General features: G+C 40.7%; 1 protein-coding gene across 1 annotated transcript; it reads left to right on the top strand.

Moving 5' to 3' along the window:
• The first annotated feature begins 1,866 nt into the window (after positions 1-1,866).
• Positions 1,867-22,435, top strand: eif4e2rs1 (eukaryotic translation initiation factor 4E family member 2 related sequence 1). The gene is made up of 7 exons (XM_049570864.1): positions 1,867-2,035; positions 7,708-7,798; positions 12,743-12,877; positions 13,027-13,131; positions 15,352-15,504; positions 16,598-16,734; positions 22,245-22,435. The coding sequence occupies exons 1-7, from the start codon at positions 2,019-2,021 to the stop codon at positions 22,282-22,284; spliced, it is 678 nt and encodes a 225-aa protein (XP_049426821.1). The 5' UTR covers positions 1,867-2,018; the 3' UTR covers positions 22,285-22,435.
• The last annotated feature ends 4,298 nt before the right edge of the window (positions 22,436-26,733 follow it).

The raw sequence follows: 26,733 nt of genomic DNA on the forward strand, positions 1-26,733 counted from the left end.
TTGTTTGATAATATATGAATCATCATGTAATAATAAATAAAAATAATAAAATAATTAATTACTTTTTTCTTTTTTTTTCTTTTTTGAAGTTCATTGCTCTTGGGGCCCCCTAGTGGTCACAGGGCCCTAAGCAGGTGGTTAGTTTGCTTATGCCTTGGGCCGGGTCTGGGCAGAGGACAGGCAGACAGACAGACAGACAGAAAGAGGGACAGACAGAGAGACAGACAGACAGAAAGACAGACGGACAGAAAGAGGGACAGAGAGACGGAGAGACACACAGACAGACAAAGAGAGAGAGAGACAACTAACTAACTCACCATCTACATTTTTCTTTATTCATTTTTTTTTCTATATTATATATTGGTGTATTGTATTGTAGATTGGTGTATTTTGTACTATATATCATATATTTAATCTTTTTTTTAATAGTTTTCTGACTTACTTTTATTATTGTACTTTATTTGTAAATTTTAATGTCTTTGGCAATATTGTTAATCTACAGTCATGCCAATAAAGCTTATTGAATTGAAATTGAATTGAGACAGACAGACAGACAGAGAGAGACAGACAGACAGACAGACAGAGATGGAGAGACAGACAGACAGACAGAGAGATGGAAAGACAGATGGAGAGACAGACAGAGAGACAGACAGACAGACAGACAGACAGAAAGAGGAACAGATGGAGAGACAGACAGACAGACAGAGAGATGGAAAGACAGACAGAGAGACGGAGAGACAGACAGACAGAAAGAGGGACAGATAGAGAGACAAACAGACAGACAGATGGAAAGACAGACAGAGAGATGGAGAGACAGACAGAGAGACAGACAAACAGACAGACAGAAAGAGGGACAGATGGAGAGACAGACAGACAGACAGAGAGATGGAAAGACAGAGAGACGGAGAGACAGACAGACAGACAGACAGACAGACAGACAGAAAGAGAGACAGATAGAGAGACAGACAGACAGACAGAGATGGAAAGACAGACAGATAGATGGAGAGACAGACAAACAGACAGACAGAAAGAGGGACAGATGGAGAGACAGAGAGACACACACATCAAACTGTACAACTCCTCCCTCTGAGTGGCCCTGGGACTATTTCACCCACTGTCATCATGTGCAATAATTTAATGTAACCTGTGCAATAACCCCATTTCACCTTGACTGTAAATATTCTGTGTATTATCTATTTATACTAAATATATTGTGTAAACAATCTTGTTTAGGTTAATAATCCTGTGTATTTGAACTATGTATTTGTAAATACTCTTGTTAAATTTCTTATGTTTTCACTTATCTTTCCACTCTTGCAAGGAGCACCTGTAGCGCAAATACTTTCCCCTTGGGGATCAATAAAGTATTTCTGATTCTGATTCTAAGAGAGGGACAGAAAGGGTGACAGACAGACAGACAGAGGGACAGAAAGAGTGACAGACAGACAGACAGACAGACAGACAGAAAGAGTGACAGACAGACAGACAGACAGAGGGACAGAAAGAGTGACAGACAGACAGACAGACAGACAGAAAGAGTGACAGACAGACAGACAGACAGACAGACAGACAGACAGACAGAAAGAGTGACAGACAGACAGACAGACAGAGGGACAGAAAGAGTGACAGACAGACAGACAGACAGACAGAAAGAGTGACAGACAGACAGACAGAGGGACAGACAGACAGAAAGAGGGAGAGACAGACAGACAAATGTCTGTTCACTGCAGCTACAAAATTGAAAAACGTAAAATACTCGGATACAACTGTTAAGTAAGAGTACTCTCGTAAGAGTATCCGGTTCAGTCTACAGAGAAGGAAACAAAACGCGAAAGAGAATTGTCCCTTCTCGCCTCCCGTCCGCTGCTGTTGCTGCACATGCGCGAAGAGAGGAGCCATTGACGGCACAGCCGCTGCTGCACGAGGACTCAGGGAAGACACGCGGAATATAATACGATCAAATAAAAATAAAAAGGAACCAAGACACATTAGAGAGAGGAGACACAGAGGAAGGAGACATGAACCAGCTGGAGCGGTAAGAGACACAATTTTACCAAGAAATACCAGGAACATACCCGGCACCACTCACCGGCACTCTGTCACAGCTAACGGCTAACAGTTAGCATCAGGTTTGTTTATAAAGTAGTGGCAGTATCAATACACAGAGCTGACAGTAGTGTTTATCTGTAGTTTATAAACTACTGACAGTAGTGTTTATCTGTAGTTTATAAACTACTGACAGTAGTGTTTATATCTGTACATTATAAAGTACTGACAGTAGTGTTTATATCTGTAGTTTATAAAGTACTGACAGTAGTGTTTATCTGCAGTTTATAAAGTACTGACAGTAGTGTTTATCTGCAGTTTATAAAGTACTGACAGTAGTGTTTATATCTGTAGTTTATAAAGTACTGACAGTAGTGTTTATCTGCAGTTTATAAAGTACTGACAGTAGTGTTTATCTGTAGTTTATAAACTACTGACAGTAGTGTTTATATCTGTAGTTTATAAAGTACTGACAGTAGTGTTTATATTTGTAGATTATAAAGTACTGACAGTAGTGTTTGTACCTGTAGTTTATAAAGTACTGACAGTAGTGTTTATATCTGTAGTTTATAAAGTACTGACAGTAGTGTTTATCTGTAGTTTATAAACTACTGACAGTAGTGTTTATATCTGTAGTTTATAAAGTACTGACAGTAGTGTTTATCTGTAGTTTATAAACTACTGACAGTAGTGTTTATATCTGTAGTTTATAAAGTACTGACAGTAGTGTTTATCTGTAGTTTATAAAGTACTGACAGTAGTGTTTATCTGTAGTTTATAAACTACTGACAGTAGTGTTTATATCTGTAGTTTATAAAGTACTGACAGTAGTGTTTATCTGTAGTTTATAAACTACTGACAGTAGTGTTTATCTGTAGTTTATAAAGTACTGACAGTAGTGTTTATCTGTAGTTTATAAACTACTGACAGTAGTGTTTATATCTGTAGTTTATAAAGTACTGACAGTAGTGTTTATATCTGTAGTTTATAAAGTACTGACAGTAGTGTTTATCTGCAGTTTATAAACTACTGACAGTAGTGTTTATCTGTAGATTATAAAGTACTGACAGTAGTGTTTATACCTGTAGATTATAAAGTACTGACAGTAGTGTTTGTATCTGTAGTTTGTAAAGTACTGACAGTAGTGTTTATACCTGTAGATTATAAAGTACTGACAGTAGTGTTTGTATCTGTAGTTTGTAAAGTACTGACAGTAGTGTTTATATCTGTAGTTTATAAGGTACTGACAGTAGTGTTTGTATCTGTAGTTTGTAAAGTACTGACAGTAGCGTTTATATCTGTAGTTTATAAAGTATTGACAGTAGTGTTTGTATCTGTAGATCATAAAGTACTGACAGTAGTGTTTATACCTGTAGATTATAAAGTACTGACAGTAGTGTTTATACCTGTAGATTATAAAGTACTGACAGTAGTGTTTGTATCTGTAGTTTGTAAAGTACTGACAGTAGCGTTTATATCTGTAGTTTATAAAGTACTGACAGTAGTGTTTGTATCTGTAGATTATAAAGTACTGACAGTAGTGTTTATACCTGTAGTTTATAAAGTACTGACAGTAGTGTTTATACCTGGAGATTATAAAGTACTGACAGTAGTGTTTATACTTGGAGATTATAAAGTACTGACATTAGTGTTGATACCTGTAGTTCATAAAGTACTGGCAGTAGTGTTTGTATCTGTAGTTTATAAAGTACTGACAGTAGTGTTTATATCTGTAGATTATAAAGTACTGACAGTAGTGTTTATATCTGTAGTTTATAAAGTACTGACAGTAGTGTTTTTCCTTGTAGTTTATAAAGTACTGACAGTAGTGTTTATATCTGTAGATTATAAAGTGCTGACAGTAGTGTTTGTATCTGTAGTTTATAAAGTACTGACAGTAGTGTTCATACCTGTAGATTATAAAGTACTGACAGTAGTGTTTATATTTGTAGTTTATAAAGTACTGACAGTAGTGTTTATATTTGTAGTTTATAAAGTACTGACAGTAGTGTTTGTATCTGTAGTTTATAAAGTACTGACAGTAGTGTTCATACCTGTAGATTATAAAGTACTGACAGTAGTGTTTATATTTGTAGTTTATAAAGTACTGACAGTAGTGTTTATATCTGTAGATTATAAAGTACTGACAGTAGTGTTTATATTTGTAGTTTATAAAGTACTGACAGTAGTGTTTGTATCTGTAGATTATAAAGTGCTGACAGTAGTGTTTGTACCTGTAGTTTATAAAGTACTGACAGTAGTGTTTATATTTGTAGATTTTCAAGTACTGACAGTAGTGTTTATATCTGTAGTTTATAAAGTACTGACAGTAGTGTTTATACCTGTAGATTATAAAGTACTGACAGTAGTGTTTATATCTTTAGATTATAAAGTACTGACAGTAGTGTTTGTATCTGTAGTTTGTAAAGTACTGACAGTAGTGTTTATATCTGTAGTTTATAAAGTACTGACAGTAGTGTTTATATCTTTAGATCATAAAGTACTGACAGTAGTGTTTATATCTGTAGATTATAAAGTACTGACAGTAGTGTTTATATCTTTAGATCATAAAGTACTGACAGTAGTGTTTATATCTGTAGATTATAAAGTACTGACAGTAGTGTTTATACCTGTCGATTATAAAGTACTGACAGTATTGTTCATACCTGTAGATTATAAAGTACTGACAGTAGTGTTCATACCTGTAGATTATAAAGTACTGACAGTAGTGTTTGTACCTGTAGTTTATAAAGTACTGACATTAGTGTTCATACCTGTAGATTATAAAATACTGACAGTAGTGTTCATACCTGTAGATTATCAAGTACTGACAGTAGTGTTTGTACCTGTAGTTTATAAAGTACTGACAGTAGTGTTTATATTTGTAGATTATAAAGTACTGACAGTAGTGTTTATATCTTTAGATCATAAAGTACTGACAGTAGTGTTTATATCTGTAGATTATAAAGTACTGACAGTAGTGTTTATATCTGTAGATTATAAAGTACTGACAGTAGTGTTTATATCTGTAGATTATAAAGTACTGACAGTAGTGTTTATACCTGTCGATTATAAAGTACTGACAGTATTGTTCATACCTGTAGATTATAAAGTACTGACAGTAGTGTTCATACCTGTAGATTATAAAGTACTGACAGTAGTGTTTGTACCTGTAGTTTATAAAGTACTGACATTAGTGTTCATACCTGTAGATTATAAAATACTGACAGTAGTGTTCATACCTGTAGATTATCAAGTACTGACAGTAGTGTTTATATCTGTAGTTTATAAAGTACTGACAGTAGTGTTTATATCTTTAGATCATAAAGTACTGACAGTAGTGTTTATATCTGTAGATTATAAAGTACTGACAGTAGTGTTTATATCTGTAGATTATAAAGTACTGACAGTAGTGTTCATACCTGTAGATTATAAAGTACTGACAGTAGTGTTTGTACCTGTAGTTTATAAAGTACTGACAGTAGTGTTCATACCTGTAGATTATAAAGTACTGACATTAGTGTTTGTACCTGTAGTTTATAAAATACTGACAGTAGTGTTCATACCTGTAGATTATCAAGTACTGACAGTAGTGTTCATACCTGTAGATTATCAAGTACTGACAGTAGTGTTTGTACCTGTAGTTTATAAAGTACTGACAGTAGTGTTTATATTTGTAGATTATAAAGTACTGACAGTAGTGTTTATATCTGTAGATTATAAAGTGCTGACAGTAGTGTTTGTATCTGTAGTTTATAAAGTACTGACAGTAGTGTTTATATCTGTAGATTATAAAGTACTGACAGTAGTGTTTATATTTGTAGTTTATAAAGTACTGACAGTAGTGTTTGTATCTGTAGTTTGTAAAGTACTGACAGTAGTGTTTATATCTGTAGTTTATAAAGTACTGACAGTAGTGTTCGTATCTGTAGATTTTCAAGTACTGACAGTAGTGTTTATATCTGTAGTTTATAAAGTACTGACAGTAGTGTTTATACCTGTAGATTATAAAGTACTGACAGTAGTGTTTATATCTTTAGATTATAAAGTACTGACAGTAGTGTTTGTATCTGTAGTTTGTAAAGTACTGACAGTAGTGTTTATATCTGTAGTTTATAAAGTACTGACAGTAGTGTTTATATCTTTAGATCATAAAGTACTGACAGTAGTGTTTATATCTGTAGATTATAAAGTACTGACAGTAGTGTTTATACCTGTCGATTATAAAGTACTGACAGTAGTGTTTATCTGTAGTTTATAAAGTACTGACAGTAGTGTTTATCTGTAGTTTATAAAGTACTGACAGTATTGTTCATACCTGTAGATTATAAAGTACTGACATTAGTGTTCATACCTGTAGATTATAAAATACTGACAGTAGTGTTCATACCTGTAGATTATAAAGTACTGACAGTAGTGTTTGTACCTGTAGTTTATAAAGTACTGACAGTAGTGTTCATACCTGTAGATTATAAAGTACTGACAGTAGTGTTTGTACCTGTAGTTTATAAAGTACTGACAGTAGTGTTTATATCTGTAGATTATAACGTACTGACAGTAGTGTTTATATCTTTAGATTATAAAGTACTGACAGTAGTGTTTATATCTTTAGATTATAAAGTACTGACAGTAGTGTTTATATCTTTAGATTATAACGTACTGACAGTAGTGTTTATATCTTTAGATTATAAAGTACTGACAGTAGTGTTTATATCTTTAGATTATAACGTACTGACAGTAGTGTTTATATCTTTAGATTATAAAGTACTGACAGTAGTGTTCATACTTGTAGATTATAAAGTACTGACTGTTTATATCTTTAGATTATAAAGTACTGACAGTAGTGTTTATATCTTTAGATTATAAAGTACTGACAGTAGTGTTCATACTTGTAGATTATAAAGTACTGACTGTTTATATCTTTAGATTATAAAGTACTGACAGTAGTGTTCATACTTGTAGATTATAAAGTACTGACTGTTTATATCTTTAGATTATAAAGTACTGACAGTAGTGTTCATACTTGTAGATTATAAAGTACTGACTGTTTATATCTTTAGATTATAAAGTACTGACAGTAGTGTTTATACCTGTAGATTATAAAGTAATGGTAAAGTAAAGTTCCACTGATTGTCACACACCTGAGTGTGTGAAATTTGTCCTCCACATTTGACCCATCCCCTGAGGGAGCGGTGAGCAGCAGCGGTGCTGCGCTCATGTGGTGATCTAACCCCCCAATTCCAACCCCTGATGCTGAGTGCTAAGCAGGGAGGCAATGGGTCCCATTTTTACAGTCTTTGGTATGACCCGGCCGGGGATCAAACCCACGACCTCCCAGTCTCAGGGCGGACACTCTACCACTAGCCTAAAGTACTTACAGTCATGTTTATATCTGTCCTTTATAAAGTACCGGCAGTATTAATACACAGAGGTCAGCGCTGACACATTGACGTGCCACGTAAAGACTGACTAATTTGTTATCATTGTGGCCTGTGAGAAACTTGTTTACCTGTCCACCAGGAGATGGCATCACTTTGTCCAGGTGCTGCTGCTGCTGTCACCTGTTCCACCTTCATAACTTTATTAACAATAAACAGAGACAACAGAGGAGACAGACTGATCAGCTGATGACCTCACAGACACTTCCTGTTTGTGTTTCAGTCCAAAAGAGGAGGAGGACCACCAAGAGACAGACTGTCACCATGACAACAGTGACGGGACCAACAATAACAACAATAATAACCGACGCAAGGTGAGACTACCTGTCCGTCTCTCTGTCTGTCCCTCTGTTTGTCTGTCCTTCCATCTATCTGTCTGTCTCTCCGTCTTTCTCTCACTCTCTGTCTCTCTGTCTGTCCCTCTGTCTGTCTGTCTGTCTATCCGTCTCTCTGTCTGTCTCTCCGTCTTTCTCTCACTCTCTGTCTCTCTGTCTGTCCCTCTGTCTGTCTGTCTGTCTATCCGTCTCTCTGTCTGTCCCTCTGTCTGACTGTCTGTCTGTCTGCAGGACTTGACATCAGGTCTCGTCCATTTGTACAGGACGAGTGGATGTTTTGTCCAGTAGGGTCCGTCCCATCAGACAGCTTAAAAGTCCAAACTGGAGCTGCACCCTGAAAGTCGGAGACTCGTGTCGTCAGTCAGAGACTTGTCAGTCGAAGACTCGTGTCGTCAGTCGGGGACTTGTCAGTTGGCGACTTGTCAGTCGGAGACTCGTCTCGTCAGTCGGAGACTTGTGTCTTCAGTTCAAGACTCGTGTCTCCAGTTGAGTCAGATCTCTTCGGGTCAGTCATTGATTTTATTTTTAGTCGGCGTGCTGTGCTGTGAATTTCAGGGACGTTTTGGTCTCCAGACGTTGATGCAGAGTGAGTGCTCTGTCACGGTCACATAACTCTGGGGTACAGATGGACGCGACGCAGAGATCACAGGGATCACTGAGTCTTCATACGATGCAGTCTTTGACTTCCTGTTTGATTTCTGGTGTCAGGAGGAAAAAAAAGTTGCACATTCGTCGCTAGCGCCGTTAGCTTGTTTTAAATGTTACATGAATGCGGTGGTCTCACTGAACGTCCTGTTGAGTGTCGTTCAAACTTTCAAACTTCATCACAGAAAAAAATCTAAGTGTTGAATATTCGTATTGATCAGCCAGATCTGACCATTTATCCATTGTGTGTGATGTCATATCTGACACCAGCAGCATTGGCGGCTGTGTAGCTGAAACACGTGTGTTTCTGTTCATTTGGCCACATTAAAGACGGAAAAAAATCTAGTTTGGAGAACACGAGACAGTGGTCCCGCTCTAGTTTGGAGGACGTGGGACAGTGGTCTCCTGTCCTCTGTCAGATAATGTCCCGCTCTAGTTTGGAGTCGTCTGTCAGATAATGTCCCGCTCTAGTTTGGAGAACGTGGGACAGTGGTCTCCTGTCCTCTGTCAGATAATGTCCCGCTCTAGTTTGGAGAACGTGGGACAGTGGTCTCCTGTCCTCTGTCAGATAATGTCCCGCTCTAGTTTGGAGGACGTGGGACAGTGGTCTCCTGTCCTCTGTCAGATAATGTCCCGCTCTAGTTTGGAGTCGTCTGTCAGATAATGTCCCGCTCTAGTTTGGAGAACGTGGGACAGTGGTCTCCTGTCCTCTGTCAGATAATGTCCCGCTCTAGTTTGGAGTTGTCTGTCAGATAATGTCCCGCTCTAGTTTGGAGAACGTGGGACAGTGGTCTCCTGTCCTCTGTCAGATAATGTCCCGCTCTGGTTTGGAGTCGTCTGTCAGATAATGTCCCGCTCTAGTTTGGAGAACGTGAGACGGTGCAGTGTTTCCCACTGCGGAGCCGAGAGGCTGCATGAAATGTTAAAGCATTATCCACCTAAGTTATTACATATATTTGAGTTATCTACAGGTTTACTGTACTGTTTGTCATCTACTTGCTTTCAAATGTGTGCCACGGACATTTACACAATGTCACGGATAAACATGGGTAAATGCATGAAAAAAAATCATCACATATCACCTCTGACAATGGTTTATTCATTTAAAAACACATTGTGCTCGTTTAGCACACTATTTCGTGTAGTTTTTATCTGCTGGAGGGTCGCGCCGGGGAGCCACGTAAAATAGAGAGTTGTCGTGCGACAGACGGTGGTTGCCGTGCTGCTCCCGTTGCCGGTGCAGCCGCTGTAATTGATTAACGGGGGCGAGCTACTACGGGACTCGCGCTGCAGTTAACACTACTGTCCGTTCTGCTACTACTTCTGCTTCTTCTTCTTCTTCGGGTGGACCAGGTGCATTAAGTACGTCTTTACGATGCATACTGCCACCTATTGCACCGGAATTGTAATGACAAGCTACATTCACAGACAGTGAGTCCCATTATAATGTGTTTATGAGCGAGGTCGAACAGGTTGTGCCAAAAGCAGAAAAATCTATATGTGGCGGAGATAATTTATACGTGGTGCACCGCCACAGATAAATGAATGTATGGGAAACACTGCAGTGGTCTCCTGTCCACTGTCAGATAATGTCCCGCTCTAGTTTGGAGAAAGTGAGACATTTCTTATTTCTGTCTCCACTGCCTCCATCTTTGTTCTGATGAGCTTCCTGCCTGATGGCGCTGACTCAGACCTCTGCTGACCTCAGCAGGAAACAAACGTCTGATAAACAGCTGATTTTATTATTCAGGACCAAAAGTTGGATTAAAATGTGTTTAAGTAAAATTAATAATGTTTAATGGAAGATAAATCCATGGTGTCTGAATAGAGACTGTATCACCATGTTTAATATCACTGCTGTGATGATATTTCTCCACCTCTAACAGACAGAGAGATGGAGACGGTGACAGAGTTGTAGAGAACAGTGTGGAGACGGTGACAGAGTTGTAGAGGACAGGGTGGAGATGGTGACGGAGCTGTAGAGAACAGGGTGGAGACTGACGGAGCTGTAGAGGACAGGGTGGAGACTGACGGAGCTGTAGAGAACAGGGTGGAGACTGATGGAGCTGTAGAGAACAGGGTGGAGACTGACGGAGCTGTAGAGGACAGGGTGGAGATGGTGACGGAGCTGTAGAGAACAGGGTGGAGACTGACGGAGCTGTAGAGGACAGGGTGGAGATGGTGACGGAGCTGTAGAGAACAGGGTGGAGACTGACGGAGCTGTAGAGGACAGGGTGGAGATGGTGACGGAGTTGTAGAGAACAGTGTGGAGACGGTGACGGAGTTGTAGAAGACAGGGTGGAAATGGTGACGGAGCTGTAGAGAACAGTGTGGAGACGGTGACGGAGTTGTAGAGAACAGGGTGGAGACTATGACGGAGCTGTAGAGAACAGGGTGGAGACTATGACGGAGTTGTAGAGAACAGTGTGGAGACGGTGACGGAGTTGTAGAAGACAGGGTGGAAATGGTGACGGAGCTGTAGAGAACAGGGTGGAGACTATGACGGAGTTGGAGAGAACAGTGTGGAGACGGTGACGGAGTTGTTGAAGACAGGGTGGAGATGGTGACGGAGCTGTAGAGAACAGGGTGGAGCTCTGCTCTGAGACACAGATGGGAGACAGTCTCTGTTTTTACACTATCAGGGTCGTCAGACATGTTTGTGTTTAAACCTGTGAAAAATGACGTTTCATTATGACAGCAGAAACTGTGGGTCAGTGACATCACACATGAATGAATTCATTCATTCATTCATTCAGTTAACAGAATCAGAATCAGAATCAGAAATACTTTATTGATCCCCGAGGGGAAATTATTTATGTTACAGGTGCTCCTTGCAAGAGAGGAAAGATACGTGAAAATATAAGAAATTTAGTATTAACAAATATATAGTTAAAAAAACAGGAATTATTAACAAACATAAACGTAAATATATATATATATATATATATATATATTATACATATATATATTGTAAACTGAACAAGATTATTTACACAAACAAAATATATACAGTCCGGGTGAATGGGGTTATTGCACAAGTTACATTAAATTATTGCAGTGTGTGAAATAGTCTCAGGGCCACTCAGAGGGAGGAGTTGTACAGTTTGATGGCCACAGGCAGGAATGATTTCCTGTGGCGCTCAGTGGTACACCTTGGTGGTATGAGTCTCCCACTGAAAGTACTCCTGTGCCTGACCAGCACATGGTGGAGTGGGTGTGAGACATTGTCCAAGATAGTTCGTAGCTTAGACAGCATCCTCCTCTCTGACACCACCATCAGAGAGTCACACTCCGTTCCCACGACGTCACTGGCCTTGTGGATCAGTTTGTTGAGTCTGTTGGCGTCCGCCACCCTCAGCCTGCTGCCCCAGCACACAACAGCATAGAGGATAGCACTGGCCACCACAGACTCATAGAAGATCCTGAGCATAGTCTGGCAGATGTTGAAGGACCTCAGTCGCCTCAGAAAATAGAGACGGCTCTGGCCCTTCCTGTAGAGAGCGTTAGTGTTCTTAGCCCAGTCCAGTTTATTGTCAGTGTGTACCCCCAAGTACTTATAGCTCTCCACAATGTCCACACTGACCCCCTGGATGGAAACAGGGGTCACCGGTGTCTTGGTCCTCCTCAGATCCACAGCCAGTTCCTTTGTCTTTGCCACGTTGAGCTGCAGATGGTTCTGCTCACACCATGTGACAAAGTTATCCACAACAGTCCTGTACTCATCCTCATCACCCTTGGTGATACATCCAACTATAGCAGAGTCATCAGAAAACTTCTGAAGATGGCAGGTCTCAGTGCGATAGCTGAAGTCTGTGGTGTAGAGGGTGAAGAGGAAGGGAGAGAGGACAGTCCCCTGCGGGGCCCCAGTATTGCTGACCACTCTGTCTGACATACAGCGTTGCAAGCGCACATACTGTGGTCTGCCAGTCAAGTAGTCTACAATCCAGGACACCAGGGGGGCATCCACCTGCATTGCTGTCAGCTTGTCACCCAGTAGAGCTGGACGGATGGTGTTGAATGCACTAGAGAAGTCAAAAAACATGACCCTCACAGTGCTCGCCGGCTTATCCAGATGGGCGTAGACACGGTTGAGCAGGTAGATGATGGTGTCCTCAACTAACTATTGACGGACTGTGATCAACTGACTCCATCTCCTTTGTCTGTACTTGTACCTGTGTGTACCTGCCTGTACCTGTCTGTGTGTATCTGTCTGTACCTGTCTGTGTGTACCTGTCTGTACCTGTCTGTGTGTACCTGTCTGTACCTGTCTGTGTGCAGGCGGTGTGTCCAGGTGTAGGTGAACACCCCCTCCAATATAACTACACCTTCTGGTACAGCAGAAGAACTCCGAGTCGTCCTGCAAGTTCTCAGAGCTACGAACAAAACATCCGACAGATCGGCTCAGTGGCATCGGTACACACACACACACACACACACACACACACACACACACACAGGTGTCTTTAGGTGCAGGTGACATCATATCTTCAGTGTCTGATCATCATCATCACCTTCATCAGCTGTGTGTGTGTGTGTGTGTGTGTGTGTGTGCGCGTGTTCAGGTGGAGCAGTTCTGGAGGTTCTACAGTCACCTGGTGAGACCAGGTGATCTGAGTGGACACAGTGACTTCCACCTGTTCAAGGAAGGAATCAAACCCATGTGGGAGGTAACACCGCCCTGTACTTTAGTTACACTGTAGCACCACCCTGTACTGTACTGTAGTTACACTGTAACACCACCCTGTACTTTAGTTACACTGCAACAGCACCTTGTACTGTACTGCGGTTACACTGTAACACCATCCTGTACTGTACTGTGGCTACACTGTAACACCACCCTGTACTGTACTGTAGTTACACTGCAACAGCACCCTGTACTGTACTGTAGTTACACTGCAACAGCACCCTGTACTGTACTGTGGTTACACTGTAACACCATCCTGTACTGTACTGTAGTTACACTGTAACACCACCCTGTACTGTACTGTGGTTACACTGTAACACCATCCTGTACTTTAGTTACACTGCAACAGCACCTTGTACTGTACTGTGGTTACACTGTAACACCATCCTGTACTGTTTTGTAGTTACACTGTAACACCACCCTGTACTATACTGTGGTTACACTGTGACACCACCCTGTACTGTACTTTAGTTACACTGCAACAGCACCCTGTACTGTACTGTGGTTACACTGTAACAGCACCCTGTACTGTACTTTAGTTACACTGTAACACCATTCTGTACTGTACTGTAGTTACACTGCAACAGCACCCTGTACTGTACTGTGGTTACACTGCAACACCACCCTGTAATGTACTGTGGTTACACTGTAACACCACCCTGTACTGTACTGTGGTTACACTGTAACACCATCCTGTACTGTACTGTAGTTACACTGTAACACCACCCTGTACTTTAGTTACACTGTAACACCACCTTGTACTGTGGTTACACTGTAGTTACACTGTAACACCACCCTGTACTGTACTGTGGTTACACTGTAACACCATCCTGTACTGTACTGTAGTTACACTGTAACACCACCTTGTACTGTGGTTACACTGTAGTTACACTGTAACACCACCCTGTACTGTGGTTACACTGTAGTTACACTGTAACACCATCCTGTACTGTACTGTGGTTACACTGTAACACCACCCTGTACTGTGGTTACACTGTAGTTACACTGTAACACCGCCCTGTACTGTACTGTAGTTACACTGCAACAGCACCCTGTACTGTACTGTGGTTACACTGTAACACCACCCTGTACTGTACTGTAGTTACACTGCAACAGCACCCTGTACTGTACTGTGGTTACACTGTAACAGCACCCTGTACTGTACTGTGGGTACACTGTAACACCACCCTGTACTTTAGTTACACTGCAACAGCACCCTGTACTGTACTGTGGTTACACTGTAACACCATCCTGTACTGCACTGTAGTTACACTGTAACACCCCCCTGTACTTTAGTTACACTGTAACACCACCTTGTACTGTAGTTACACTGTAACACCACCCTGTACTGTACTGCGGTTACACTGTAACACCACCCTGTACTGTACTGTGGTTACACTGCAACACCACCCTGTACTGTACTGTAGTTTCACTGTAGCACTACCCTGTACTTTAGTTACACTGCAACAGCACCCTGTACTGTACTGTGGTTACACTGCAACACCATCCTGTACTGTACTGTAGTTACACTGTAGCACCACCCTGTGCTGTAGTTTTACTGTGGTTACACTGCAACACCACCCTGTACTGTACTGTGGTTACACTGTAACACCACCTTGTACTGTGGTTACACTGTAGTTACACTGTAACACCACCCTGTACTGTGGTTACACTGTAGTTACACTGTAACACCACCTTGTACTGTGGTTACACTGTAGTTACACTGTAACACCACCCTGTACTGTGGTTACACTGTAGTTACACTGTAACACCACCCTGTACTGTGGTTACACTGTAACACCACCCTGTACTGTAGATTTACTGTTGATATACAGTAGTTATATTTTAATTTTTTTTAAAGATTTTTTTGGGGCATTTTTAAGCCTGTAATTGATAGGACAGATAAGCGTGAAGGGGGGACAGAGAGAGGGAGTGACATGCAGCAAAGGGCCACAGGCTGGAGTCGAACCCTGGCCGCTGCAGCAACAACCTTGTACATGGGGCGCCTGCTCTCCCACTAATCCACCGACACCCCAGTAGTTATAGTTTGATATGCTGTACTTATACTTTTGATATACCGTTGATATACTGTAGTTATAGTGTAGTTATACTATTGATACTGATACTGTTGATGCTGTTGATTTGTTTATGCTCTGAAGTCGTATTGACATCGTAATCACTTGTCCTGTCCTTGCCCCCCCAGGATGACTCTAACCGCAGTGGGGGGAAGTGGATCATTCGTCTTCGTAAAGGTTTGGCCAGTCGGTTCTGGGAGAACATCATACTGGCCATGTTGGGAGAACAGTTCATGGTGGGAGAGGAGATCTGTGGAGCTGTGGTCTCTATACGCTTTCAGGTACTTCTGTTACTTCTGTACTATTACTGCAGTAGAACCACTGCAGAACTACTGCTGTAATACTGCAGTGGTACTGCAGAACTGCTGATGTGGTACTGCATAACTACTGCTGTAATAATGCAGAGAGACCACAGAACTACTGCAGTACAACCGCACTGACAGTCTGCTGCATTTGATTTATGAGTTATTGGGTGTTTCTCAAAGTCCAGGAAGGATCCTCAAACGGCCGAATTTGGAGGATGCTACGTCATAGGCCCACGGAAGGACTGTTCCAATGTCAAGGATCCTTCTGAGTTTCACGAAGGACTGAGTCCTTCTCTCAGAGAAATTCCAAGGATGCATCTGTGGATCCTCTGCAGGTTTAAAATCCCCACAATGCTTTGCACACGATTTGCTGGAAGTGAGGGTGGGGCCTCTTCAATGAAACCTGCGCCAGTGGAGCTCAGCAGGATTTAGATTAATATGTCATTTATTTGGATTCATGTCTCCACCAGTTTTTATCAGACAGAAACCTTATCATTTACACTTTCCAATGTGCCCGCTGTCACATAATTACATTTATTAAATAACATGATCTAGATAAAACATAAAAGTTTTAAATGAATCATTCACAGCAGAGATGGAGCACTAAGTGTGTGGTGACACAGAAAATATGGATCACTGTGAAATGACAGAGTGATTCTGTGTGTGAGTCTGTGTTCATACTGTTAATGATCATTTAGAACCTTCTTAGCTGTTGTGTTTACTTCATTACTCCACTTACTCTTAAATACGATCCAGAAATATATTCTCTCTAAAGGTCACGTGACTCTGACAATACTGATAGATTTGTTCAAACTGTCCAACAACATTAGAGAGTGATAATATGATCACAGTAACTGAAACCTCCTTGACTTTGAGAAACACCCACTGTGAAGGTCTGTCCAGGACCTGGTTCAGGAATACAAACTGACATACTCTGAGAACCTGTCTGTCCCTTCCTGTCTGTCTCCACTTGTCTGTCCCTTCCTGTCCATCTCTACCTGTCTGTCCCTTCCCGTCTTTCTCTACCTGCCTAACTCTACCTGTCTGTCTCTACCTGTCTCCATATCAGGAAGACATCTTGTCCATCTGGAACAAAACGTCCAATGACCAAATGACAACGTCCAGAATCAGAGACACTTTAAGACGAGTCCTGAACCTTCCAGCCAACACCATCATGGAGTACAAGACCCACAACGACAGTCTCAGGTACTACAACTGCTACGACTACTGTTACTAATACTGCTACTAGTACTGCCACTGCTACTACTACTACTGCTACGACTACTGTTACTAATACTACTACTACTACTGCTATGACTACTGTTACTAATACTACTACTACTACTACTGCTACTACTGCTACGACTACTGATACTAATACCGCTACTACTACTACTACTACTACGACTACTGTTACTAATACTACTACTACTACTACTACTGCTATGACTACTGTTACTAATACTACTACTACTACTGCTACGACTACTGTTACTGTTACTGCTACTAGTACTGCCACTGCTACTACTACTACTGCTACGACTACTGTTACTAATACCACCTACTACACCGCCATGACCACCTGTTACCTAATACCACTACTACTACTACCACCGCCATGACCACCGTTACTGATACTACCACCACTACCACTACTACTGCCACTACGACCACCATACTAATGCTACTACTACTACCACTGCTATGACCACTGACCTAATACTACTACCACTACTGCTACCACTGCTCACCTACCACCGCTACGACTACTGTTACTAATACTACTACTACTACTGCTGCTACTACTGCTACGACTACTGATAATAATACCGCTACTACTACTACTACTGCTACGACTACTGTTACTAATACTACTACTGCTACGACTACTGATACTAATACCGCTACTACTACTGCTACTACTACTACTACTACTACTACTGCTACTACTGCTACGACTACTAATACTAATACCGCTACTACTACTACTACTGCTACGACTACTGTCACTAATACTGCTACTACTACTACTGCTACGACTACTGTTACTCATACTGCTACTACTACTGCTACTGCTATGACTACTGTTACTACTGCTACTGCTACTGTTACTACTACTGCTACTGTTACTAATACTACTACTATTGCCACTGCTGCTACTCCTGCTACTACTGCTAATTATTAATTCATGCTTTATTCTGCATGGATAGTAAGCAAACAGCATTTAGCGCAGCTAGTGTTACTAGTGGGCATTTTGGCTCTTACCAGTAGTACTAGTAAGGTCCAAAATGTGCTTCTAGCATAACTAGTAACCATTTTGGCTCTTAACTGGTGTAACTAGTTAACATTTTGGCTCCTACTAGTAGTACAACTGGACATTTTGGCTCTTGCTAGTGTTACTAGTAATCATTTTGGCTCTTAACTGGTGTAACTCGTTCAATTCAATTCAATAAAATTGTATTTATAAAGCCCAATATCACAAATCACAATTTGCCTCACAGGGCTTTACAGCATACGACATCCCTCTGTCCTTATGACCCTCACAGCTGATCAGGAAAAACTCCCCAAAAAAACCCTTTAATGGGGAAAAAACCAGTAGAAACCTCAGGAAGAGCAACTGAGGAGGGATCCCTCTTCCAGGACGGACAGACGTGCAATAGATGTCGTACAGAACAGATCAGCATGATAAATTAACAGTAATCCACATGACACAGAGAGAGAGAGAGAGAGAGAGAGAGAGAGAGAGATGCAGGTAATGACAGTAGCTTACAACAACGTTATTGAAAGTAATAATATTATAAATATAGTTCTGGCTACTGTGGTACAATATGTTGAAAGTATATATTAATATCTGGCAGTATACATGTGTGACAATAATCATATGTGTATAATAACAGTAGAAGTATGACTAATGACTAATGATGGCAGCAGCAGCAGCAGGAGGCATCTGGCAGGACCACGGCAGCAGCACAACCACACACGTCACGCTGTCCAGGCACCGCTGTGATATGAGTTAATCTGAGAGACAGTGGAGCACAAAGGCTCCGGAGAAGAAGCCGAGTTAGTGACATCCAGAATGGCCGAGTTAGCAAGATGCAGTAATAGAATACGAGAGAGAGAGAGAGAGAGAGCGAGAGAGGGAGAGAAGGTGCCCGGTGTATTATAGGGGGGTCCTCCGGCAGACTAGGCCTAAGTTAGCCTAACTAGGGGCTGGTACAGGGCAAGCCTGAGCCAGCCCTAACTATAGGCTTTATCAAAGAGGAAAGTCTTAAGTCTAGTCTTAAATGTGGAGACGGTGTCTGCCTCCCGGACCGTAACAGGAAGATGATTCCACAGGAGAGGAGCCTGATAGCTGAAGGCTCTGGCTCCTGATCTACTTTTGGAGACTTTAGGGACCACGAGTAACCCTGCGTTCTCAGAGCGCAGTGTTCTGGTGGGATAATATGGCACTATGAGCTCTCTAAGATATGACGGAGCTTGACCATTTAGAGCTTTATAAGTTAACAGTAGGATTTTAAATTCAATTCTGGATTTTACAGCCAGTGCAGAGAAGCTAAAACGGAGAAATATGATCTCGCTTAGTTCCTGTTAGTACACGTGCTGCTGCATTCTGAATTAGCTGGAGAGTTTTTAAGGACTTACTAGAGCTACCTGATAACAGAGAGTTACAGTAATCCAGCCTTGAGGTAACAAAAGCGTGGACCAATTTTTCTGCATCTTTTCAGGTCAGGATAGGCCTAATTTTCGCAATATTACGCAGATGAAAAAATGCAGTCCGTGAGGTTTGTTTTAAATGAGAATTAAAAGACAAATCTTGATCAAATATTACTCCGAGGTTTCTTACGGTAGTGCTAGAGGCCAGAGCAATGCCATCTAGAGAAACTATGTCATCAGATAAAGAGTCTCTGAGTTGTTTGGGGCCAAGAACAATAACTTCAGTTTTGTCTGAATTTAACATCAGGAAATTGGTGCTCATCCAAGTTTTTATGTCTTTAAGGCAATTATGGAGTTTAGTTAATTGATTACTTTCTTCTGGCTTCATCGATAAATACAACTGAGTATCATCCGCATAACAATGGAAATTTGTAGAGTGATTTCTAATGATGTTGCCTAAAGGAAGCATATATAGAGTAAATAGGATTGGTCCGAGCACAGAACTCATGGAACTCCAAAACAAACTTTGGTACGTAAGGATGATTCATTATGAACGTGAACAAATTGAAAACGATCAGATAAATAAGATTTAAACCAGCTCAGTGCAGAACCTTTTAGGCCAATTAAGTGATCCAGTCTCTGCAGTAGAATTTGATGGTCAATTGTGTCAAACGCCGCACTAAGATCTAATAAAACAAGTACAGAGACGAGTCCTTTGTCTGAAGCAATCAGAAGGTCATTTGTAATTTTAACTAGTGCTGTCTCAGTGCTATGATGCACTCTAAATCCTGACTGAAATTCCTCAAATAAATTATTATCATGGAGAAAATCACACAGCTGGTCTGCGACTACTTTCTCAAGGATCTTTGACATAAAGGGAAGATTAGATATTGGTCTATAGTTGGCTAACACCTTTGGATCCAGGGTGGGCTTTTTTAGTAGAGGTTTAATTACAGCTACCTTAAAAGACTGTGGTACATAGCCTGTTAATAAGCATATATTGATCATATCTAATATATGAGTGTTAACTAAAGGAAAGACCTCCTTAAGTAGCCTAGTTGGGATGGGGTCTAAGAGACACGTTGATGATTTAGATGAAGAAATCACTGCGGTCAATTCTTGAAGAGAAATTGGGGAGAAGCAATCTAAATATATATTAGATTTTACAGCTGTGTTTGAGGTTAGATAGGTACTATCTGAGGACAGGAGGTCATGGATTTTGCCTCTAATAGTTAGAATTTTGTCATTAAAAACGTTAATAAAATCATTACTGCTAAGGGCTAAAGGAATACAAGGCTCAATAGAGCTTTGACTCTCAGTCAGCCTGGCTACAGTGCTGAAAAGAAACCTGGGGTTGTTCTTATTGTCTTCTATTAATGCTGAGTAATAGTTTGCTCTGGCATGGAGGCCCTCTTATAAGTTTTGAGACTGTCTGTCCAGATTAAACGAGATTCTTCCAGTTTGGTTAATCGCCAATTCCTTTCAAACCTTCGCGATATTTGTTTTAACTTACGGGTTTGAGAGTTATACCAAGGAGTGAACTTTCTTTGCTTTTTTAACTTCTTTTTAAGAGGTGCTACAGAGTCAAGTGTTGTTCGCAGCGAGCCTACGGCGCTATTGACAAAATGATCAAAGTCGGCACAGGAAACCTCTGTTACTGAGGGACTTGGTATTGAATTTAACGACGGAGTAATCATTTCCTTAAATTTTGCGACAGCACTGTCTGATAAACATCTAGTATAGTAACTGTTGCTGAGTGGCGTGTAATCGAGTAAAAAGATAAAAAGAAATCAAAAGTAATCAGATAATGATCCGATAGCGAGGGATTCTGTGGAAAGACTGTTAGGTTATCAATTTCAATTCCATACGTCAGAACTAGATCGAGGGTATGGTTCAAACAGTGAGTGGGTTCATGTACACCCTGACTGAAGCCAATGGAGTCTAATAATGAGATAAACGCGGTAGCCAGGGATTCATTATCAACGTCGACATGAATGTTAAAATCGCCTACAATAATAACTTTATCTGATTTAAGAACTAAACTGGATAAAAACTCTGAGAATTCAGATAAAAATTCAGAATACGGGCCAGGAGCACGGTACACTATAACAAATAAAAGTGGCTGCGAGGTTTTCCAGGTCGGATGTAAAAGACTAAGAACGAGGCTTTCAAATGAATTATAATCTAGTTTAGGTTTAGGGCTGATTAACAGACTAGAGTTAAAAATGGCTGCAACTCCCCCTCCTCGGCCTCTGCCTCGAGGAATGTGGGTATTATTATGACTGGGAGGAGTGGACTCATTTAGACTGACATATTCATCTGGACACAGCCAGGTTTCAGTGAGACTGAGTAAATCAATATGATTATCTGATATTAATTCGTTTACTAACACTGCTTTAGACGATAGAGACCTGATATTTAACAGTCCGCATTTAATTCTCCTGTTTTGTCTTTCTGTCACAACTCAACTCAACTCAACTCAACTCATATTCTTCAGGAACTTCAATCATGTCAGAACCATGATCTGTGAGGAACCTTAATCATCTCAGAACCATGATCTGTCAGGAACCTTAACCATGTCACAACCATGATGTATGAGGAACCTTTATCATGTTAGAACCATGATCTGAGGAAGTCTTATCATGTCAGAACCATGATCTGTGAGGAACCTTTATCCTGTCAGAACCATGATCTGTGAGGAACCTTAATCATGTCAGAGCCATGATCTGTGAGGAACCTTAATCATGTCAGAACCATGATCTGTGAGGAACCTTTATCATGTCAGAACCATGATCTGAGGAACCGTTATCATGTCAGAACCGTGATCTCTCAGGAACCTTAATCATGTCAGAACCATGATCTGTGAGGAACCTTAATCATGTCAGATCCATGATCTATCAGGAACCTTAATCATGTCAGATCCATGATCTATCAGGAACCTTTATCATGTCAGAACCATGATCTGTCAGGAACCTTTATCATGTCAGAACCATGATCTGTGAGGACCTGTAGAACCAGAAATTGACCTTCATGTTAACAGTTTTCCTCTGTGTATGTTTCAGGGACAACTCGAGTTTCAGAAACACAAAGATCTCCCTCTGAAGACAATCATTATCTCCTGTCAGGATGCAGATCACCATGGTTACACTCTGCTCTGTCAATGGCCATGGGAAGGGTTTTTTGTGTGTGTGTGTGTGTGTGTGTGTGTGTGTGTGTGTGTGGTTTTTTTTTGATCGTGGACCAATAAACTGAACTGGACTGAAGTTGTTTGTTTTATTGTTTCAAACATCGATTGATTAGTGATCAGATCGTTTTATTTAAATCCAGACTGTTCAGTATAAACCAGTATAACAAGTATAAACCAGTATATACTTGTATAAACCAGTATAACCGGTATATATGTGTATAAACCAGTATAACCAGTATATACCTGTTTAAACCAGTATTTATTTATTTATTTTTTTTAAATTTTATATACTTTATTAATCCCTGAGGGGAAATTCAATGTTTTCACTCTTGCTTGTCAATTACACACAGGTCCGAACACACACATGCACAAACAGGACCTATACATGCACTAAATGGAGAGATGTCAGAGTGAGGGTGCCCATGACAGGCGCTCTGAGCGGCTGGGGGGTTCCGTGCCTTGCTCAAGGGCACCTCGGCAGTGCCCAGGAGGTGAACTGGCACCACTCCATATTTTAAGTCTGGACGGGGACTTGAACAGGCGACCCTCCAGTTCCCAGCCCAAGTCCCTATGCTACTGCTGCCCAGTATAACCAGTATATACAAATATAAACCAGTACCTATATTAACCAGTATAACCAGTATATACCTGTATAAACCAATATAAGCAGTGTGTACCTGTACATACCTGTATAAACCAGTATATACCTATATAAACCAGTATAAACCAGTATATACCTGTATAAACGGGAAAAACCAGTGTATAAATCAGTATAGCCAGTATAACCTGTATATACCAGTATAACCAGTATATACCAGCATAAACCCATATAACCATTATATATCTGTATATACCTGTATAAACCAGTATAGCCAGTATAACCTGTATAAACCAGTATAAAACTGTACAACCAGTATATACCAGTATAAACCCATATAACCATTATATATCTGTATATACCCGTATATACCTGTATAAACCAGTATAGCCAGTATAACCTGTATAAACCAGTATATACCAGTATAACCAGTATATACCAGTATAAACCCACATAACCATTATATATCTGTATATACCAGTATAAACCAGTATAGCCAGTATAACCTGTATAAACCAGTATAAAACTGTATAACCAGTATATACCAGTATAAACCCATATAACCATTATATATCTGTATATACCAGTATATACCTGTATAAACCAGTATATACCAGTATAACCAGTATATACCAGTATAAACCCATATAACCATTATATATCTGTATATACCAGTAGAGCTGCCAATAACCAGAGTTTTATCCTCAGCGGGTGTGTCGCTGAGTGGGGAAAAGCGGTTGGAAACGTGAACAGGCTGGTGGTGAGCCGTGGGCTTCGGCTTGGAGCTGTGCTTCTGGCGAACCGTGACCCAACCTCCCGGCTGAACGGGAGTTACCGGATGACAGTTAGCAGAGGCTAAGGCTATGCTATGTGGCTCCACACCGGCTACAGGGGACTGGCTAACTACCGCAGCTGCTGAATGGTTTTCCATGGTGCGGAGCCGCGCTTCTAATTCACTAAGCCTCGCCTCCAACGCAGCAAATAAGCTACAATTATTACAATTACCACTGTCGCTAAAGGAGGCAGAGGCATAACTGAACATTTGACACACCGAGCAAGAAAGAGCAGGAGAAGGAGAAGCCATGGCTAAGCTAATGTAGCTACCAAGGCTAAGAGCGTGCAAACAACAGCTAAGAGATTAGCGAGAAAGTCGTAGAAAGGAGGAGAGCTATAAGTGCTTAAACAGAACCAGTGTGGGTTATGACTTGAAGTAGACGTTAAAGCAACTGAGGTGAGAAAGCAGGCAAGTGGAATTCACCAGAGCAGTACAGAGACGCTGTCACAGAAACACAACTCGCTTACCGCAATACGTCAGCACGTCAGCATAAAGATAGAAGGGTATCCTATTACTGCATCTAGCTAACCCGGCCATTCTGGATGTCACTAACTCGGCTTCTTCTCCGGAGCCTTTGTGCTCCACTGTCTCTCAGATTAACTCATATCACAGCGGTGCCTGGACAGCGTGACGTGTGTGGTTGTGCTGCTGCCGTGGTCATGCCAGATGCCTCCTGCTGCTGCTGCTGCCATCATTAGTCATTAGTCATACTTCTTCTGTTATTATACACATATGACTATTGTCACACATGTATACTGCCAGGTATTAATACATACTTTCAACATATTGTACCGCAGTAACCAGAACTATAACTATAATATTATTACTTTCAGTAATGTTGTTGTAAGATACTGTCATTACCTGCATCTCTCTCTCTCTCTCTCTCTCTCTCTCTCTCTCTCTCCCTGTGTCATATGGATTACTGTTAATTTATCATGTTGATCTGTTCTGTACGACATCTATTGCACGTCTGTCCGTCCTGGAAGAGGGATCCCTCCTCAGTTGCTCTTCCTGAGGTTTCTCCCGTTTTTTCCCCGTTAAAGGGTTTTTTGGGGAGTTTTTCCTGATCAGCTGTGAGGGTCATAAGGACAGAGGGATGTCGTATGCTGTAAAGCCCTGTGAGGCAAATTGTGATTTGTGATATTGGGCTTTATAAATAAAATTGATTGATTGATTGATTGATTGACCAGTATATACCTGTATAAACCAGTATAGCCAGTATAACCTGTATAAACCAGTATAAAACTGTATAACCATTATATATCTGTATATACCAGTATATACCTGTATAAACCAGTATAACCAGTATCAGTCATTCAATTTCATTTATAAAGCCCAATATCACAAATCACAATTTGCCTCACAGGGCTTTACAGCATACGACATCCCTCTGTCCTTATGACCCTCACAGCTGATCAGGAAAAACTCCCCAAAAAACCCTTTAACGGGGAAAAAACGGTAGAAACCTCAGGAAGAGCAACTGAGGAGGGATCCCTCTTCCAGGACGGACAGACGTGCAATAGATGTCGTACAGAACAGATCAACATAATAAATTAACAGTAATCCACATGACACAATGAGACAGAGAGAGAGAGAGAGAGAGAGAGAGAGAGAGAGATGCAGGTAATGACAGTATCTTACAACAACATTAATGAAAGTAATAATATTATAGTTATAGTTCTGGTTACTGCGGTACAATATGTTGAAAGTATGTATTAATATCTGGCAGTATACATGTGTGACAATAGTCATGTGTATAATAACAGTAGAAGTATGACTAATGACTAATGATGGCAGCAGCAGCAGGAGGCATCTGGCAGGACCACGGCAGCAGCACAACCACACACGTCACGCTGTCCAGGCACCGCTGTGATATGAGTTAATCTGAGAGACAGTGGAGCACAAAGGCTCCGGAGAAGAAGCCGAGTTAGTGACATCCAGAATGGCCGGGTTAGCTAGATGCAGTAATAGAATACGAGAGAGAGAGAGAGAGAGAGAAGGTGCCCGGTGTATTATAGGGCATATGGGGGTATGTTACCTAAAGGAAGCATATATAGAGTAAATAGTAAATAGGATTGGTCCAAGCACAGAACCTTGCGGAACTCCAAAACAAACTTTAGTACGTAAGGATGATTCATTGCGAACGTCAACAAATTGAAAACGATCAGATAAATAAGATTTAAACCAGCTTAGTGCTGAACCTTTTAGGCCAATTAAGTGATCCAGTCTCTGCAGTAGAATTTGATGGTCAATTGTGTCAAACGCCGCACTAAGATCTAATAAAACAAGTACAGAGACGAGTCCTTTGTCTGAAGCAATCAGAAGGTCATTTGTAATTTTATCTAGTGCTGTCTCAGTGCTATGATGCACTCTAAATCCTGACTGAAATTCCTCAATATATACCAAGGAGGGAACTATGGCCCAATCCCAATTCCTATTTTAACCCTCAATCTTAATTTTCAAGCTCAACCCTCAATCTCACTAGGCCTCAAAACCAAGTGTTAAGGGCTATCTTGTGACTTTAAAATGGGACACCCCACAAAGGCAATACGTCTTAAGACTGTCGGGGGCAGCAATATGCCAAAACTCTGTCCAGTCTGTCAATTCAAAGAAGAAGAAATATATGTCATCAGTAGTTGTCGATGAAAAGACATGACGAGTTTTTTTTTTCCAACACTTTATTTCAATTCTTGTACAAAACAAGCAGTGACAGACATGAACAGAACAAATATGCCAGGGTTAAGGGAAAAGAAAAAGAAATAAAATAAACAAATAAATAAATAAAAAAGTTCAGCAGCTCAAACAATTAAATTGTTTACATATTTTCAGAGTCTTTATAGCTTTGGAGTTTGTGGAGTGCTGAATGGTTTCTAAGTATTGCTGCAATTCATTCATAAAAATTTTGAACAAGGGTTTTCTGTTACAAAATTT

This window comes from Epinephelus fuscoguttatus, unplaced genomic scaffold, assembly GCF_011397635.1.
Source record: "Epinephelus fuscoguttatus unplaced genomic scaffold, E.fuscoguttatus.final_Chr_v1 AP022699.1".
In the NCBI taxonomy this organism is placed as follows: domain Eukaryota; kingdom Metazoa; phylum Chordata; class Actinopteri; order Perciformes; family Serranidae; genus Epinephelus; species Epinephelus fuscoguttatus.